This window comes from Heterodontus francisci, chromosome 32, assembly GCF_036365525.1.
Source record: "Heterodontus francisci isolate sHetFra1 chromosome 32, sHetFra1.hap1, whole genome shotgun sequence".
In the NCBI taxonomy this organism is placed as follows: domain Eukaryota; kingdom Metazoa; phylum Chordata; class Chondrichthyes; order Heterodontiformes; family Heterodontidae; genus Heterodontus; species Heterodontus francisci.
In genome coordinates, this window is record NC_090402.1 from 17304397 (window position 1) to 17321693 (window position 17297).

At 43.4% G+C, this 17297-nt stretch overlaps 1 protein-coding gene across 8 annotated transcripts in view; it reads right to left on the reverse strand.

Moving 5' to 3' along the window:
• Positions 1-11233: 11233 nt before the first annotated feature.
• cntrl (centriolin) overlaps positions 11234-17297 on the reverse strand; it is a 162990-nt gene continuing 156926 nt past the window's right edge. For all 8 annotated transcript variants that reach the window (XM_068012358.1, XM_068012354.1, XM_068012356.1 and 5 more), the window contains exon 44: positions 11234-11704. In XM_068012358.1, the coding sequence (XP_067868459.1) occupies positions 11691-11704 (14 nt within the window). In that variant the 3' untranslated portion in view covers positions 11234-11690. The remainder of the gene's footprint in view (positions 11705-17297) is intronic.

Sequence of the window (17297 nt, forward strand, 5' to 3'; positions counted from 1 at the left end):
AACCCTTTATAATCTTCAAGACTTCTCAGCTTTCACTTTTCTAGAGAAAGGAGCCCCAGCCTGTTCAATCTTACCTGATGTTTATAACCTCTCAGTTCTGGTTTTGTCCTTATAAATCTGTTTTACACTTTCTCCAGTGCTGCCTCAATATTCTCTTCATAATGCGAAGACAAGAACTGTGCACAATACAGAAAGTGGTCTAATTAAGGATTTGTTTAAGTTTAACATAATTTATCTGCTTTTCAATTCTATCCCTCTAGAAATACTGCAGTATTATTTTATATCTGGAACGTTGAAATAAATACTGACTGAGTGAACAGCACAATAGCCAAAAGGGAATATTTGGGAGCAGGGAAGATTGCATGCACTGGAAACACATGAGACGGAGCGTTACCTAAAGTTTAAAGGTAAAAAATCCAGATTTATTTCATAGCTTTTAGAAAATAATTCAATTATTTTGGAAAATAAAGGTGGACACGAGAATACAAACCCTTATATAAATGCTTTACAAGCTTTATTCTGTATATGAATTCATAACCAGTACTAGACTCTTCCATCTCCAGTAACAGAGCAATGTTGACCCATACCTGACAGTAGGTCTTTTTGCTCACACTCAGCTGAGGCACACATTACAAAGGAGGTGAAAAGTATTTTTATAATAGCGAATAGGTCCTGTAAGAAAACAGACATATAAAAAGGATAGTTTAATTTTATACTGCCACCTGTTAGGATTTCAGGAGTGCTATACAAATCCCAAAGGTTGAATCACAGAATATTCAATCTCTAAACTGTAGACAGAAGTTTGAATGATAGTAGTTTACTAACCACATATTTTAATGTAGAATTCTGGATGCTGTTTTTGACCAGCCTTTCGGGGTGCATTCTAGACTTGAGAAGCTTTATTAGTTATAAATTGAAACATTTTGCTAAATGTCATGAGGTTTCATTGGAACCGTCAATCAAAATTCCAGTAGATGGCAGTCTTTCACAAGCCTTCTCTGCTAGTTATGCAATTGATACTGGACTATCGTAAATAATATTGATTCATTTGCCACTTTTCAAACAGTGGGCAGAATTCTTTTAGCAAATCTGTGCCAAATGCTGGTGTGTTTTCCACTGGTAACATTTAAAACTAATCTTTCATGGAATGGTACAAAGACCCTTTCATAGAAACATAGAAAATAGGAGCAGGAGTAGGCCATTTGGCCCTTCAAGCCTGCTCCGCCATTCATTATGATCACGGCTGATCATCGAACTCAGTAACCTCTTCCCGCTTTCGCCCCATACTCTTTGATCCCTTTAGACCCAAGAGCTATATCTAACTCCTTCTTGAAAACATACAATGCTTTGGCCTCAACTGCTTTCTGTGGTAGTGAATTCCACAGGCTCACTACTCTCTGGGCAAATAAATTTCTCCTCATCTCAGTCCTGAAAGGTTTACCCCATCTCCTTAGACTATGACCCCTGGTTCTGGACTCCCCCACCATCAGGAACATCCTTCCTGCATCTACCCTGTTAGAATTTTATAGGTTTCTATGAGATCCCCCCTCACTCTTCTGAACTCCAGCGAATATAATCCTAACCGACTCAATCTCTCCTCATATGTCAGTACCGCCATCCCAGGAATCAGTCTGGTAAATCTTCGTTGCACTCCCTCTATAGCAAGAACATCCTTCCTCAGATAAGGAGACCAAAATTGCACACAATATTCCAGGTGTGGCCTCACCAAGGCCCTGTATAATTGCAGCAAGACATCCCTGCTCCTGTACTCGAATTCTCTTGCTATGAAGGCCAACATACCATTTGCTTTTTTTACCGCCCGCATGCTTACCTTCAGCGACTGGTGTACGAAAACATCCAGGTCTTGCTGCATGTTCCCCTCTCTCAGTTTATAGCCGTTCAGATAATAATCTGCCTTCCTGTTTTTGCTACCAAAGTGGATAACCTCACATTTATCCACATTATACTGCATCTGCCATGCATTAGCCCATTCACTCAACTTGTCCAAATCACCCTGAAGCCTCTCTGCATCCTCCTCACAATTCACCCTCCCACCCAGTCTTGTGTCATCTGCAAATTTGGAGATATTACATTTAGTTCCCTCATCTAAATCATTAATGTATATTGTGAATAGCTGGGGTCATAGCACCGATCCCTGCGGTACCCCACTAGTCACTGCCTGCCATTCGGAAAAAGACCCATTTATCCCTACTCTTTGTTTCCTGTCCGCCAACCAATTTTCTATCCATCACAATACACTACCCCCAATCCCATGCGCTTTAATTTTACATGCTAATCTCTTAAGTGGGACTTTGTCGAAAGCCTTCTGAAAGTCCAAATAAACCACATCCACTGACTTTCCCTCAGATTTTGATTTCCATCGCTTTATGCATTGGTTGGCATCCTTCCATCTATGAAAGATGATGGACATGCAGCAAACAATCCATTTAGGCGCGGTGTATTCTCTTGGTGCACCTTTGCTGATGGCTGTGAAGGCCAATCCTTGAGAGGCAGGTTCTGCATCAAGTGCTGCATGTGAAGCTGCCAAGTGATGCTGGGAGTTGTTGTTTTTGGAGTTTGCACCTGTTGTCAAGTTGCTGTAGCAACTGGTCATCACAGTAGTGCACAGTCCATAGGATGCGTTGCAATTTCCCTCTTTTGCCAGCTAGTGACTCCCAAATGCAATGGTTGACATTTAGGGCCTTCACGTCACGCTTGCAAACATCCTTGTGGAGCTTTGTGCGCCCCACTGGTCGTCTGGCTCCAGCTACCTCGCCATACAGAAAATCCTTGGGTATGCGACCATCTTCCATCCTCTGGATGTGTCCAATCCACTGTAGCCGCCTCTGTTTGATCAGTGCCAGCACACTTGAGAGCTCTGCCTTTGAGAGGACTGCCACATTTGTGATTTTGTCCTGCCAGGATACACCCATAATGCACTGCAGACAGCGAAGTTGGAAATTATTGAGCTTCTTTTCCTGGTAGCTGTAAGTCGCCCATGTTTCACAGTCATACAGCAAGATGCTGAGAACACAGGCCTTATAAACCATGAGTTTGGTCCTAAGGGTCAGCTTGGTGTTATTCCATGTGCGTTTTGCAAGTTGGCCAAAGGTGGTAGCTGCTTTCCCTATGCGTGTATCGAGCTCTGCATCATGGGACAGATTGTCAGTCACCGTGGACCCAGGGTAGCAGAATTTGCTAACCACTTCCAGTGGGCTGTTATTTAGTGTGATCAGAGGGCAGAGATGCAACACCTTGTCCCATGACCTCAGTTTTCTTGATGCTTATAGTCAAATAGAACAAGTTACAGGCATGGGAGAGACAGTCCATGAGTCTTTGTAGCTGAGTTTCCATGTGAGTGACTAGTGCAGAATCAGCATAGAGGAGTTCTCTGATTAGGACGTGATGTGTTTTTGCCTTTGCTTTCAGCCTTGGTAGATTGTAGAGCTTGCTGTCTGACCTAGTGTGCAAGTAGATTCCTTCCATACCTGCAGGGAAGACAATGGTCAGGAGCATGGAGAAGAAGCTGCCAAACAGAGTGGGGGCTGGGACACAACCCTGTTTCACTCCATTCTTCACTCAAACTGTTGGAAGTGAAGCCATCAACCTGTACAGTGCAGTGCATGTTGTCATGGAAGGAGCGGATGAGACTGAGGAGCTCCAGTGGACAGCCAATTTTTCCCAAGATCATGTAGAGCCCTGCTCTGCTGACGGTGTTGAATGCCTTAGTGAGATCTACAAAAGTAAGGTAAAGGGGTTTGCTCTGTTCCCTACTCTTCTCTTATAGCTGGCATATGGAGAAGGTCATAGACACAGTAGATCTGCCAGCACTGAAACTGCCCTGCACTTCCGAGTACATCTGGTCTGCAAGTAAATGGAGTATTTTAAGTATGACCCTAGCAAAGACCTTCCCCGTGATGCTAAGGAGTGAGATACCCCTGTAGCTATTGCTATCGCCTTCTATCGCCTTCATTATTGTATAATGTGATGATTTTGGCATCATGTGGAACAGAGCCTATTTTCCAGCAGAGAAGGAGAAGGTCATAAAGCTGTGGCAATAGATGGGATTTTCCATGCTTGAGCAGTTCAGCTGGAGTTCCATCCTTGCCCAGTGCCATCTGTTTGCTAGGCGGCCTATGGCCTTCTCAAGCTCCAGTGATGAGGGTTCATCATCTAATTCATCCATTACAGGAAGTTGTGGGAGAGCATCAAGCGCGGACTGGGAAATGTTCGACTCACAAGAGTGCAGCTCACTGTCGTATTCAGCCCAGCAGGACATCATTTATTTCTGTCTGTGAGTACTCCACCATCTGCCAATGTCAGGGGAGCAACTTTGGTGATGGCAGGGCCAAGCGCCCTCTTGGTCCCTTCGTACATAGCTCGTAGATTTCCTTTGTCACAGGCAGTTTGGATTTCTTGACATAAGTTGATCCAGCGTTTGTTTGCGCAGTATCTCCCTCTCCTTTGCATGGCTGTCTTGGCTACTTTCAGGTTATGCAGTGTTTTAGCTGTTGAGTTTATGTTGTGCATCATGTAGGCTTTGGTTTTTGCATCAATGACAGACATTATCTCAACAGAGTAGGTCTCAAACCAGCCTTTGTTGCAACAACTCCAGTTTCTGCAATCTATCTGAATGGAGATCCCTTGGCTAAAGCCACATCACACTAGACTTTTACATGAAGGCAATTAGTCTATTCTGGCCTCTGTTGAGAAAGACAAATTTTTGTGCCAGTTGCATATTCATTTGCTGCATAGAAATGTGGTTAAAATGGCATCAGATTTAGTATTGGTTTGTGAATGAAATAGGCACTGAAGTATTCTGCAGACCTCAAAATACCAGTTGCAATTAACATTTCTAAATGTGGCTTGTGTTTTTAAAAAAAAATCTTTTTCCATGTGCAGTTATCTCAGTTGCTGGAGATTGCTTCCCGCTTAATAAATATATGAATCTCGCTGTGTGACCATTTCACTCCCAGCTCGTGCCCATGATCCTGGCTCTCGGAGCACGTTGGTGGTTAGGCTGACTATTCGCCCCTATTGGAATATTATGCTGGGAGAAGTGGTGTGGGATGGGCTCAGAGTTCACTGAAGCTTGCTGTCTTCACCTGTTTTTATCCTTCACTCTCCAACTGCCTACCCCCCCACTTATCGCTCCTCACAAACTGAGTCTTGTAAATGCCTTTGCTTTCTTTGAATTCTCTAATTATTACTTCTATTGTCTTGTGGCGATCACTTCTGTCTTAACTATCTTTTCTTTTGTTTTTTTGATCCTGATGAGTCAGTCCCTCTCCCATTGTGGCCTCCTACGCTGTTTATTCTGTCCTCCCACTGACTTCCTACGGGCAACGCCATAGCAGATCCACTAGAATAGATGGAAAATATTTCTTGATTTTTCAATGTCTATATTCAGATACAAGTCATGAGATTTGAACGAAGTAGGTGCAAAAATGAGGCTTCAGTACACTAGTTGACAAAAGGTCATAGACTTGAAACATTAACCTTGTTTCTCTCTCCACAGATGCTGCCCAAGTATTTCCAACATTTTCTGTTTTTATTTCAGATTTCCAACATCCACAGTATTTTTGCTTTTATTTCAGTATACATTATTTATATTACAAATTTTGCATATTGCACACACTTCTTTATATTTCAAACTTGTGTAATGCTACTTCTACCATGTTGAGCATTATTTTTAATGTATTAGATTGTAAATTATATATATGTACTATTATATTTATATTTCAGTGCTCCAAAAGATGGCACTGGTGCACTTTCAAAATGTCTCCTAGGTCCATTTTTCTAGGTAGCAGTCAGATAAGCTTTTATTCCAAATTTATTGAAACTTCAATTATTTGTTGTCCCACTACATTTTGTTTTTAAATCGAATTGTTTCTTTTGCCCATATGAACCTCTCTACCTTGTGCCTGCTTCTGCCTGGGCCAGCCTGACCTTGCCAGCGCAATACCTTGGGGCTCTGGTTGCCTGCTGCCTTGGTAATGCGTGCCTGCCCAGCATCACTGTTGTCAGCTCCAGCTCGCCATATGGGACACCCACCTACCCTGTTGGAAGTACTCAAAACCACCCACCTGTGAGCTGTCATCTCTGTTATGATGCACCTTCTTTGATGTTTTCTCGATAATTCGCATTGACGAAAACAAACTGTCAGTTTGCCAGCACTGTACATACGAGGGAATTCTTACCAATACAATGTGAATATTTTTAAAGTAAATGTGTCTTTCTGTGAGCGTCTGAGAATACTAATTATTTTTGAAGAACCAATCAAGAAAAAGTTGCCATATTGGCTGGAATGTTATGCCCCAAGAGCGGGAAGGTGTGGAGGGGGGCCGTGCGGGGTAGTAGGGCGTAAAACGGAGTGGGAGGCTCGGGGGACCCTTCCTGACCCGCTCCCACCTCCTCTGCCACTTTACGCAGGGTGGCGGTGGGGAAAAACAGCCTGCCCACCCAAGGTCAGTCAAGGTCCTTAAGTGGCCAGTTAACAGCCACTTACAGGCCTCCGCCTGCCACCACGGGGATTTTACCCTTGGCAAGCGGGCGGCCCAGGCCCGAGAAAAGCCGCCCGACAAAAGCAGGCTGGTGGGCCTGGGGGGTGGTGGGAGAGGTCCTCATGATTGGGCACCCTGTGCCCCTGCTGCCCCAATCACCCCCATCCCACCCACGTTGTATCGACCACCCTTGCCTCACCAGGGGCCCGACTGATCACCCCCAGCAAGGCAACAAAAACGTACCTTGGTTCCGGGGCTCCCCGGCATCATCTTCTTGAGGCTGGGCTGCAGTCCCAGCAATGGCCACCGCTCCTGATGGCGCTGCTGGAAATAAGAGCTGCCGGCCCGCTGATTGGCCGGTACTTCCTGCCTCAAGTGGGTGGAAATCCTGCCTCAGAACAATTAAAGGCTGGGGACCCGCAAAATGTGGGTTGGATCCCCAGGGTGGGCGGAAGTGGGTTCACCACTGACTTTTCAGTCAGTGGAGGGCTCCTGTCCGCTGAGGGAAAAATCCAGCCCGTTGACTCTGGAGATCTCTTGCAAAGTTCTTTCCAAAGTCTTCCCCTCTGTTGCCACAGGACGGTATCCCCAACGGTCCCACCCCCTTCCTCTTCTGCTAATTCCCAAGATTCCCCTCTACAGCGCTACAAAAATCCCAGATCATACAATAAAAACACAATCTGTCTTATTCAATTAACATAAAACAATAGCTCTGCTAATACTGTACATCCCCAGACTCATCGTAAACAACTTTAGTAATTCCCTGTATATTAAAATCTGTATCTATAGAAGTCATATTCCAGACATCACTTTTTCTTTTTAACAAAAAATCTGAAATCACTGCTTTCTCAACTGGAAATTCAAACCGGCAAGCGTATTCGAATCTCTGCTGTTTCCTGACCAAACAGCTAAAGTCAGAGTGACATTAGAGCTTGTTTTTATTTAACAATTATACTTGAAAACAAGCCAGTTTGATGTAATTTAACTGAGCCAATCATTCCAATACTGCAGAGCAATTACATCTTGCAGCCTCAAAGCCACTTACAATTTAGTAGGAAAATTAGAATGGTGACAGCACAGAAGGAGGCCATTCGGCCTGCTGTGTCCATGCTGGCTCTCTAAGAACTTCACAGCAAGTTCCACTCAGCTTTTTCCCCATAGCCCTGCAAACTTTTTCTCCAGATAATTATCCAATTCCCTTTTGAAAGCCACAATTGAATCTGCCTCCACCACACTCTCAAGCAGTGCATTCCAGATCCTAGCCACTCACTGCATTAAAAAAAGTTTTTCCTCATGTTGCCGCTGGTTCTTTTGCCAAACGCCTTAAATTGATGTCCTCTGGTTCACAACCCTTCTGCCAATGGAAACAATTTCTCCCCATCATCCCCAGCTTTGCTAATCTATCCTCGTAACTGAATAGTTCTCGTAAATCTTTTCTGCACCCCCTCTAATGCCTTCATGTCCTTCCAAAGGGTGGTGTCCAGAATTGGACACAATGGGCTGAATTTTATATCGGCAACGGGTGGAAAAAATGGCAGCTTGCACGCCAAAGCTCCACCGCGATTCCAAGCACAGCAGCTCATTTAAATAGCCAGGGCGGGCTGCTCCCCACCCCAATCATGTGGAGGGGGTGTGCTGTCCGTCCTCAGCAATGGCATCAGCTGCCTGTGTGCAGGCGCTGACGCCATTTTTAAAGGGCTGTCATCTCTACTAGGAAATTTAAATATTTAAAGGGAATTGGAAACAAAATAAATAAATACATCTCTTTTGTCCCTCTCCCCCTATAACAATTAAATTTATTATTTGCCCTTCTCCCCAAAACACTTACTGTTACCATCTGTTCTTTACCCCCAACCTGCACAAACTTTCAACTTCAACCCTTCCCACCATTCCCTACATCCATGATGCTAATTTGACCCCATTCCCCACCCCCCGCATTGAGAAACTTACCTCCCCCCACTTCCCACAAGTGTTGCACCTCATTTCCCCAGACAGGGATCCAAAGGCACGGGAGTGCTGGCCGCCAGGCCGAAGATCACGGTGTGACATCAGGAGGCGACGTGAGATTAATTACTTCACTTATTTTAATTTATTTAAATATTTAAATTGTGGGTCCCGTCACCTAACGGCAAGGGGGCCACGCCGCCGCCGGCAATATCAAGCTGGGCCCTGTTGGTGTCTGGGTGCTTGACAGGCCTCATCCAGGGCCATCTTCAGCACCCCCCCCCCACCACAAATCCCAACGTCAAGGGCTCCTTAAGATCCAGCCCAATATTCCAGTTGAGGCAGAACCAGTGTTTTATAAAGATTCACCATAACTTCCTTGCTTTTGTACTCTATGCCTCTATTTATAAAGCCCAGGATTCCATATGCCTTACTACCTTCAACGATTTGTGCACAGATACCCCTCAGTAAAGGCCTGCTCTGGTCGGCAAAAAGATACCGACCCAACTACAGCGGACCAGAGGCCAACCCGGTCCGAGTCCCTCCAATTCTGCCCAGAGCCCGACCCAACCCAAGCCCAACCGCACTCGACCCAATCATCCCTTTACTTACCTTCCGCCTGGGAAGCTCCACGAAGCTGCAGCGCATGCATGATGACGTCATAGTGACATCACTCGCTCACTGTGCAGACTCAGTTTCATTCCGGACTCCCAGCTCAGCTAGGTTTATTATATTTAATACTTACTGGCAGAGCACTTACAGTACACCTACCCCGAAAGCCGGACCCGGAAGAAGGGCCTGACCTGACATGAACCCGACATGTCGTCGGGTCCCGTCGCGTTCGGGTCAGGTAGCAGGCCTTTACCCCTCGGTCCCTCCACTCCTGCACCACCTTTAGAATTGAATCCTTTATATTGCCTTTTCTCATTTTTCCTACCAAAATGCATCACTTCACACCCCTGTGCATTAAATTTAATCTGCCACATGTCCGTCCATGTCCCCTTGAAGTCTGTCACTCTCCTCCTCACAGTTTATGGGATTTTAATCTTTGAATTAGGACTGACTGCAACCAATATGGTGGGTATGTTGAGTTTAAGACTAGCTATACAGCAAAAACACATGAACGCGACAAGTAGCGAATACTGGCCCAGATCAGGCAGGATGGCTGGCATGCACGAAAAGCTCTTTTTTTCCCCAATTCTTTCACTTCTTTTCTCAGTGCCCTTGACTTCTCAAACCTCGTGTGTAAGACTGGAGTATTCCTTGTGAATTCTTCTCCACCACCTAACTGCACTGAGGTCTCCCAAGGTCTCTTACTTTATACTTTTTAAAAAAAAATACAGGCCTGGATGGATTATTGACAAAGTCTTTTTGCCCTATAGGGACTTACCTTATTTTGAAATACCCTATAAAACATGGAGATCTTTGTCTAAACTATAGGTTGAAAACCCCGCCTTTAAGTCATTCACCTGCCATTAGCTTCTTGAGCCTTTGCAGATAGCTTCTGTCCTTGATCAATCACTTATTGCATTTCAAGATGTTGTCCCTTACTAGTTCTATCCTCCCCAGAAACACTCCATCTCCAGTGTCAAACTAACTGAAAAGTTTAATTATCCGCATTTGTCTTACCACCATTTATTTATGTCTAAGGCTGTTCTTAAGGTCTGTTAGCAGGCTGATCATAAAGGCCATTCAGTTCAGCTGTTCTTATTTCTTATCAAACTGTTGAACCATGGATTGATTCGCTAATATAAGTTTTATTCTACTTCCACACACTATCTCGCATTTCAGCAGAGTCCTAATTAAGCAAGGTTGAATGAAAAGCCCAACGCAGTTTGTAGTACGGTTGTTTAAGTACCTACCAGTTGCTCTCCCACTAGGTCCGGTCTGACCATGGCCCCTTTCCAGGCTTGGTACAATGTCATCTAAGATGAATCATACCTGTGATTTGTTTCTCCAGAAACGAAACCTTGAACAGTTCCCAGTAAAACAAAACTTACAGCACTAACCTATTCCTTTATCTATTCCAGGCTGATTTATAAAGACCAGGCATGTTGCTAGTTTCTAACAAGTTCACAATACTTTCAAGTTTTGTGTCATTTGCAATTTTCACAAATTGTGCCCTGCACACCCAAGACTACATCATTAATATAGATTGAGAAAAGCAGTGATCCCTATACCGACCCCTGAGGAACTATATATCCTCCTCCAGTTCGAAAAACAGCCGTTCACCACTACTCACTGTTTCCTGTCACTTAGCTAACTTCGTATCCATGCTGCCAACGTCCCTTTTATTCCATGGGCTCCATATTACATAGTATAATGCTTTGCTCCTCATAGAACAGCACATCTTCTCAGTAGATAGAAAAAGATTTCATGCCTAGGACATCCATCACGCTTCAGATGTCATACATCAAAGTCCCAGAAATATTCATAAAAAAAGTAATTTTCTCCTGATAATTGTGCTTATTCCCAAGGGCAGAAGCCAGGGATTTACAAGCAACTGCCAATCTACAGAAACTTCCCGAAATAATTATCCACTGACCACAGGATATGAATATTTAGATATCTTCCCCTCTGACAATATCTAAGCAATGGCTATAAAGGAACAGTACAGCTCAATCATAGCATTTAACTAAACTTGCATTTATATAGTGCCTTTAACATTGTGAAACGTCCTAAGGCACTTCACAGGAGTGTTACCAAACATTAAAACTGTGCTCCAGACCACCTGAGAATGCCACAGGAGATGAGTTAGCTTTTACAGAAATATGGAAGAAACAGAATCAGCATTTCAGACAATTTTTATTACTGCAAAACCATATAAAATGCAAAATTTACAAAGAACAATGTATATATACAATTTTATATAAATACAATATACAAATTTACTGTGCAGTCACAGCACAGAAGTGTTAATTACAAAAGAAATATTGATAAGTTAAAATTCAGATCTCAAAACACCAGCTGAGGTAAATATTAATTGTCCCAAAACACCTAAATTGAACTCTTGAACATGTGTGGTACATATTAGTTTTATGCAATGACAAGATGATAGCTGCAAAGAGAAAACAGTACGTACAAGACTATGCACATCCAGCAGCACAGTTATAGTAAGACGCACGGGGAGACTGCTGATCTAATGTGACTGAGGTAGGTCAGGTTTCTTGGACGTACTCTTGCTTAATGTAATACCTGCACCATTTGAATCCACTTCATTATGCAGCAAAGTGCTCAGGAAAATTACCAACTTTCTTCTGTAGAAGAGAAAATGAAAAGCCATACATTTATATCACACCATTATCACATCTCAAAGCACTTCCATAGAATGAATTACATAAAGTGCAGTGACTGTTAAGTGAGCAAACACGGCAACCATGCAACACCCTGCAAAATTCCACAATCTGCATCGAAAAGACCAGTTAATCTGTTACCCTTTAATGTGATGTTTGATTAACATAGCAATAGTTATCAGGACATAGAAACATAGAAAACAGGAGCAGGAGTAGGCCATTCGGCCCTTCGAGACTGCTCCACCATTCATTACGATCATGGCTGATCATCCAAGTCAGTAACCTGTTCCCGCTTTCGCCCCAAACCCTTTGATCCCTTTAGACCCAAGAGCTATATCTAACTCCTTCTCGAAAACATACAATGTTTTGGCCTCAAATGCTTTCTGTGGTAGCGAATTCCACAGGCTCACCACTCTCTGGGCAAAGAAATTTCTCCTCATCTCAGTCCTGAAAGGTTTACCCTGTATCCTGAGACTATGACCCCTGGTTCTGAACTCCCCCACCATCGGGAACATCCTTCCTGCATCTACCCTGTCAAATCCTGTTAGAATCTTATAGGTTTCTATGAGATCCCCCCTCACTCTTCTGAACTCAATCTCTCCTCATACGTCAGTAGCGCCATCCCAGGTATCAGTCTGGTAAACCTTCACTGCGCTCCCTCTATAGCAAGAACATCCTTCCTCAGATAAGGAGACCAAAACTGCACACAGTATTCCAGGTGTGGCCTCACCAAGGCCCTGTATAATTGCAGCAAGACATCCCTGCTCCTGTACTCGAATCCTCTCGCTATGAAGGCCAACATACCATTTGCCTTTTTTACCGCCTGTTGCACCTCCAAGATTACCTTCAGCGACTGGTGTACGAGAACACACAGGTCTCGCTGTATAGTCCCCTCTCTCAGTTTATAGCCAGAAAATAATCTGCCTTCCTGTTTTTGCTACCAAAGTGGATAACCTCACATTTATCCACATTATACTGCATCTGCCATGCATTAGCCCACTCACTCAACTTGTCCAAATCACCCTGAAGCCTCTCTGCATCCTCCTCACAACTCACCCTCCCACCCAGTCTTGTGTCATCTGCAAATTTGGAGATATTACATTTAGTTCCCTCATCTAAATCATTAATGTATATTATGAATAGCTGGGGTCATAGCACCGATCCCTGCGGTACCCCACTAGTCACTGCCTGCCATTCGGAAAAAGACCCATTTATCCCTACTCTTTTGTTTCCTGTCTGCCAACCAATTTTCTATCCATCGCAATACACTACCCCCAATCCCATGTGCTTTAATTTTACACGCTAATCTCTTAAGTGGGACTTTGTCGAAAGCCTTCTGAAAGTCCAAATAAACCACATCCACTGACTCCCCCTCATCAAATCTACTAGTTACATCCTCGAAGAATTCTAGTAGATCTGTCAAGCATGATTTCCCTTTCGTATATCCATGCTGACTCTGCCCGATTCTACCACTGTTCTCTGCTATAAAATCTTTGATAATGGACTGTAGAGTTTTCCCCACTACAACGTCAGGCTGACTGGTCTATAATTCCCTGCTTTCTCTCTACCTCCCTTTTTAAATAGTGGGGTTACATTAGCTACCCTCCAATCTGTAGAAACTGTAGAATCTTGGAAGATGACCAGCAATGCATCCACTATTTCTAGGGCCACTTCTTTAAGTTCTCTGGGATGCATACCATCAGGCCCTGGGGATTTATCGGCCTTCTATTCCATCAATTTTCCCAACACCATTCTCTACTAATATTGATTTCCTTCCATTCCTCTATCTCACTAAGCCCTGTGTTCCACAACATTTCTGGTATGATATTTGTGTCCTCCTTTGTGAAGACAGAACCAAAGTATGCATTTAGTTGGTCAGTCATTTCTTTGTTTCCCATAAGTTAGTCTGTTTCTGACTGTAAGGGACCTACATTTGTCTTCACCAATCTTTTTCTCTTCACATACCTATAGAAACTTTTACAGTCAGTTTTTATGTTCCCCGCAAGCTTGCTCTCGTACTCTATTTTCCCCTTCTTAATTAATCCCTTTGTCCTCCTTTGCTGAATTCTAAACTGCTCCCAATCTTCAGGTCTGTTGTTTTTTCTGGCAAATTTATATGCTTCTTCCTTGGATCTAGTACTATCTCTAACTTCCCTTGTAAGCCATGGTTTGGCTACCTTTCCCATTTTGTGCCAGACAGGGATAAACAATTGTTGCAGTTCATCCATGCGCTCTTTAAATGTTTGCCATTGCCAATCCACCGTCATCTCTTTAAGTAACGTTTCCCAATCCATCATAGCCAACTCGCGCCTCATACCTTCGTAGTTTCCTTTACTAAGATTCAGAACCCAAGCCTCAGAATCAACTATTTCACTCTCCATCTTGATGAAGAATTCTATCATATTATGGTCGCTCATCTCCAAGGGGTCTCGCACCACTAGATTGTCAATTATTCCTCTCTCATTACACAATACCCAGTCTAGGATAACCTGTTCTCTAGTTGGTTCCTCAACATATTGGTCCAGAAAACCATCCCGTATACACTCCAAGGATTCCTTCTCTACGGTATTGTGACTAATTTGATTTGCCCAATCTATATGCAGTTCTCTACAGAGAATTTACTAGACTAATACCTGGAATGGGTGGGCTGGCTTAAGAGGAAAGATTGGACATGCTAGGCCTGTATCAGCTGGAATTTAGAAGAGTAAGAAGTGACTTGAGTGAAACATGTGATCCTGAGGGGTCTTGACAGGGTGGATGTGGAAAGGATGTTTCCCCTTGTGGGAGAATCTAGAACTAGGGGTCACTGTTTAGAAATAAGGGGATGCCCATTTAAGACAGAGATGAGGAGAATTTTATTCTGTCTGAGGGTCGTGAGTTTTTGGAATTCTCTTCCTCAAAAGGCAGTGGAAGCAGAGTCTTTGAATATTTTTAAGGCAGATATATTCTTGATAAGCAAGGAAGTGGAAGGTTATCGGGGGTAGGTGGAAATGTGGAGTAATCATTTCAGCCATGATCTTATTGAATGGCAGAGCTGGCTCGAAGGGCCGAGTGGCCTACTCCTGTTCCTAATTCGTATGTTCTTCAAACAGTGCCATGCAACTGGTTGCATTCCTCAATCACTTGAAACTCTTTGGTTTTATTCCTCATTCAAAAGACAGCATAGCTTATAAATTGGATTGCACTGTGCCCATTTACAAGTGTAAAATGAGGCACCAAGAGTCTAATTCGGCAGGCAACATGCAAACGTTCATTCCATGTCAGAAATATGTTGCCTGTCAGAATGGTTAGGGCACCTCTGTCGGCATCCAGGACGCATGCCTAAAACTGACATCATGCCTATTGCATAAGCAAATCAGGCCCTATTGGAAAATTGGACTGCAAATGACAGCAGCATGTGCCATGTGTGCTCTAAGTTTCTTTAAGCACTTACCAGTCAAACCAATGATTCTTAAAGGGACTATTGGAAGCTGCAACCCAAAAGATAGGAGGAGCATGATTAATTCTGCAGGCTGCTGCTCCGCAGCCCCACCCCAGACTTTCCAGAGGCCCTTGGACGGCGTTCGAGCCACCCTATCTGCTTCTTCCCACAACTGGTGAGCCACATCTGGGGCCACAACCAGCTCTGACTACTTATTGATATTAGCCTAGTGAGGTCGGTGGAACAATCTGCTGTAGTTCCGCCACCGGCTTCATTAAGAGTGTGCTCTGTCTACTAAACAAGAAGTTTATACTGATCAAACTAATTTTACTTTGAATTTTTTTTTTTAAGAGAGCAGCACAATTTTTGTCTGCGGTCAAAGGTTAAATTCAAACCTATGTCCTAAATATGAGAAGTCAGAGTTCTATCACATCAAGTCTTTACACTTTGAGTTTTAAACTGTAGATAATAGAATTAATATAATTCACATCTGAAAATGATGGTGCAGAAATAAGTAGAACAGAAGGTAAAATTAGTACAGAAAAATATTAACATTCTTTTTATGATCATTGAGGGGAGGCGGTGGCATCGTGGTATTATCACTGGACTAGTAACCCAGGGACCCAGGGTATTTCTCTGGGGATATGGGTTCGAATCCCACCACAGCAGAAGGTGGAATTTGAATTTAGGGCGGCACTGTGGCACAGTGGTTAGCACTGCAGCCTCACAGCTCCAGGGACCCGGGTTCAATTCTGGGTACTGCCTGTGTGGAGTTTGCAAGTTCTCCCTGTGTCTGCGTGGGTTTCCTCCGGGTGCTCCGGTTTCCTCCCACATGCCAAAGACTTGCAGGTTGATAGGTAAATTGGCCATTATAAATTGCCCCTAGTATAGGTAGGTGGCAGGGAAATATAGGGACAGATGGGGATGTGGTAGGAATATGGAATTAGTATAGGATTAGTATAAATGGGTGGATGATGGTCGGCACAGACTCGGTGGGCTGAAGGGCCTGTTTCAGTGCTGTATCTCTAAATAAATAAAAAATAAATTAATTAATTAAAAGCTGAAGGTACAACCAAAGGAAATTGTGTGTGTTTTAGGGTACTGCAGAACCTATATTTGGAGTTAGACTGGTTCCAGAATGATGATTTTTAATTCTTGATATAAATTCAAAGATAAGTACAGACAAGGAGGCCATTCAGCCCACGTTGCTTATTTATGCATAGAAACCTATAACTGCTCCCCTCTTCCCCCCAGTAAACGATCTAATTGTCTGTTGAATATATTCCAGCCATTTGGCTCCACTAACCTGCAGGGAAGACCATTCCACTGTTTATGTGAAGAAATGCTTCCAGACATTAGTTATTAACTTGCTTTTAACACAAGTGTACCCATGCCCTCCTTTCCTGTAGCTGTGGAATACTGTCTCTTATATTCCACTTTGTATCTTACATACCTTTAGTAATTCATATCACATTGTATTCACCTCCTTTCAAGGATGAAGAGCTTGGTTTTTTTTAACCTGCCCTCATAACTAAGTCTGTCAATAGAAGGGGCCAACCTTGTTGCCCTTCTCTGCACATCAAGGACATGGACCTTTCCCTGTGGCTTAGTAACTAGAACCAAATAAAGTACTCAAAAATGCAGCCTAAAGATAAGTTTGGCTTAGCGGTAGCACCTTCACCCTCTGAGTCAGAAAGTCATAGGTTCCACTCCCAGTCTCACTTCAGACTGAAGACTTAGTGCATCACTAAGAGTGCTACATTGTCAGAGGTGCCATCTTTTAGATTGAGACGTAAAGTAAGGCCCCGTTTATCTGTTCAGATGGATGTAAAAAATTCAATGGTTATTGTTGGAAAAAAGAACAGGGAGATCCCCCCCACCCCCAGTGTCCTGGCTGTCATTTAGCCCATAACCAACATTACCAAAATAGACTAATTGGTCATCTATCTCAATACTTCTTGTGGTATGCTAATGTCTCTATATAAATCTAAGATCCCTGCTCACTACACTTAGTACATTTCCACAGTCTGTCATCACTTCCCAAACTAGTTATTTCAGTTTTCTCTCTGAATCAATTCTTTATACACGAACAAGTTTTGCACAAGGTACTCCTTGTATAGCAGCTTTTCATGCTGA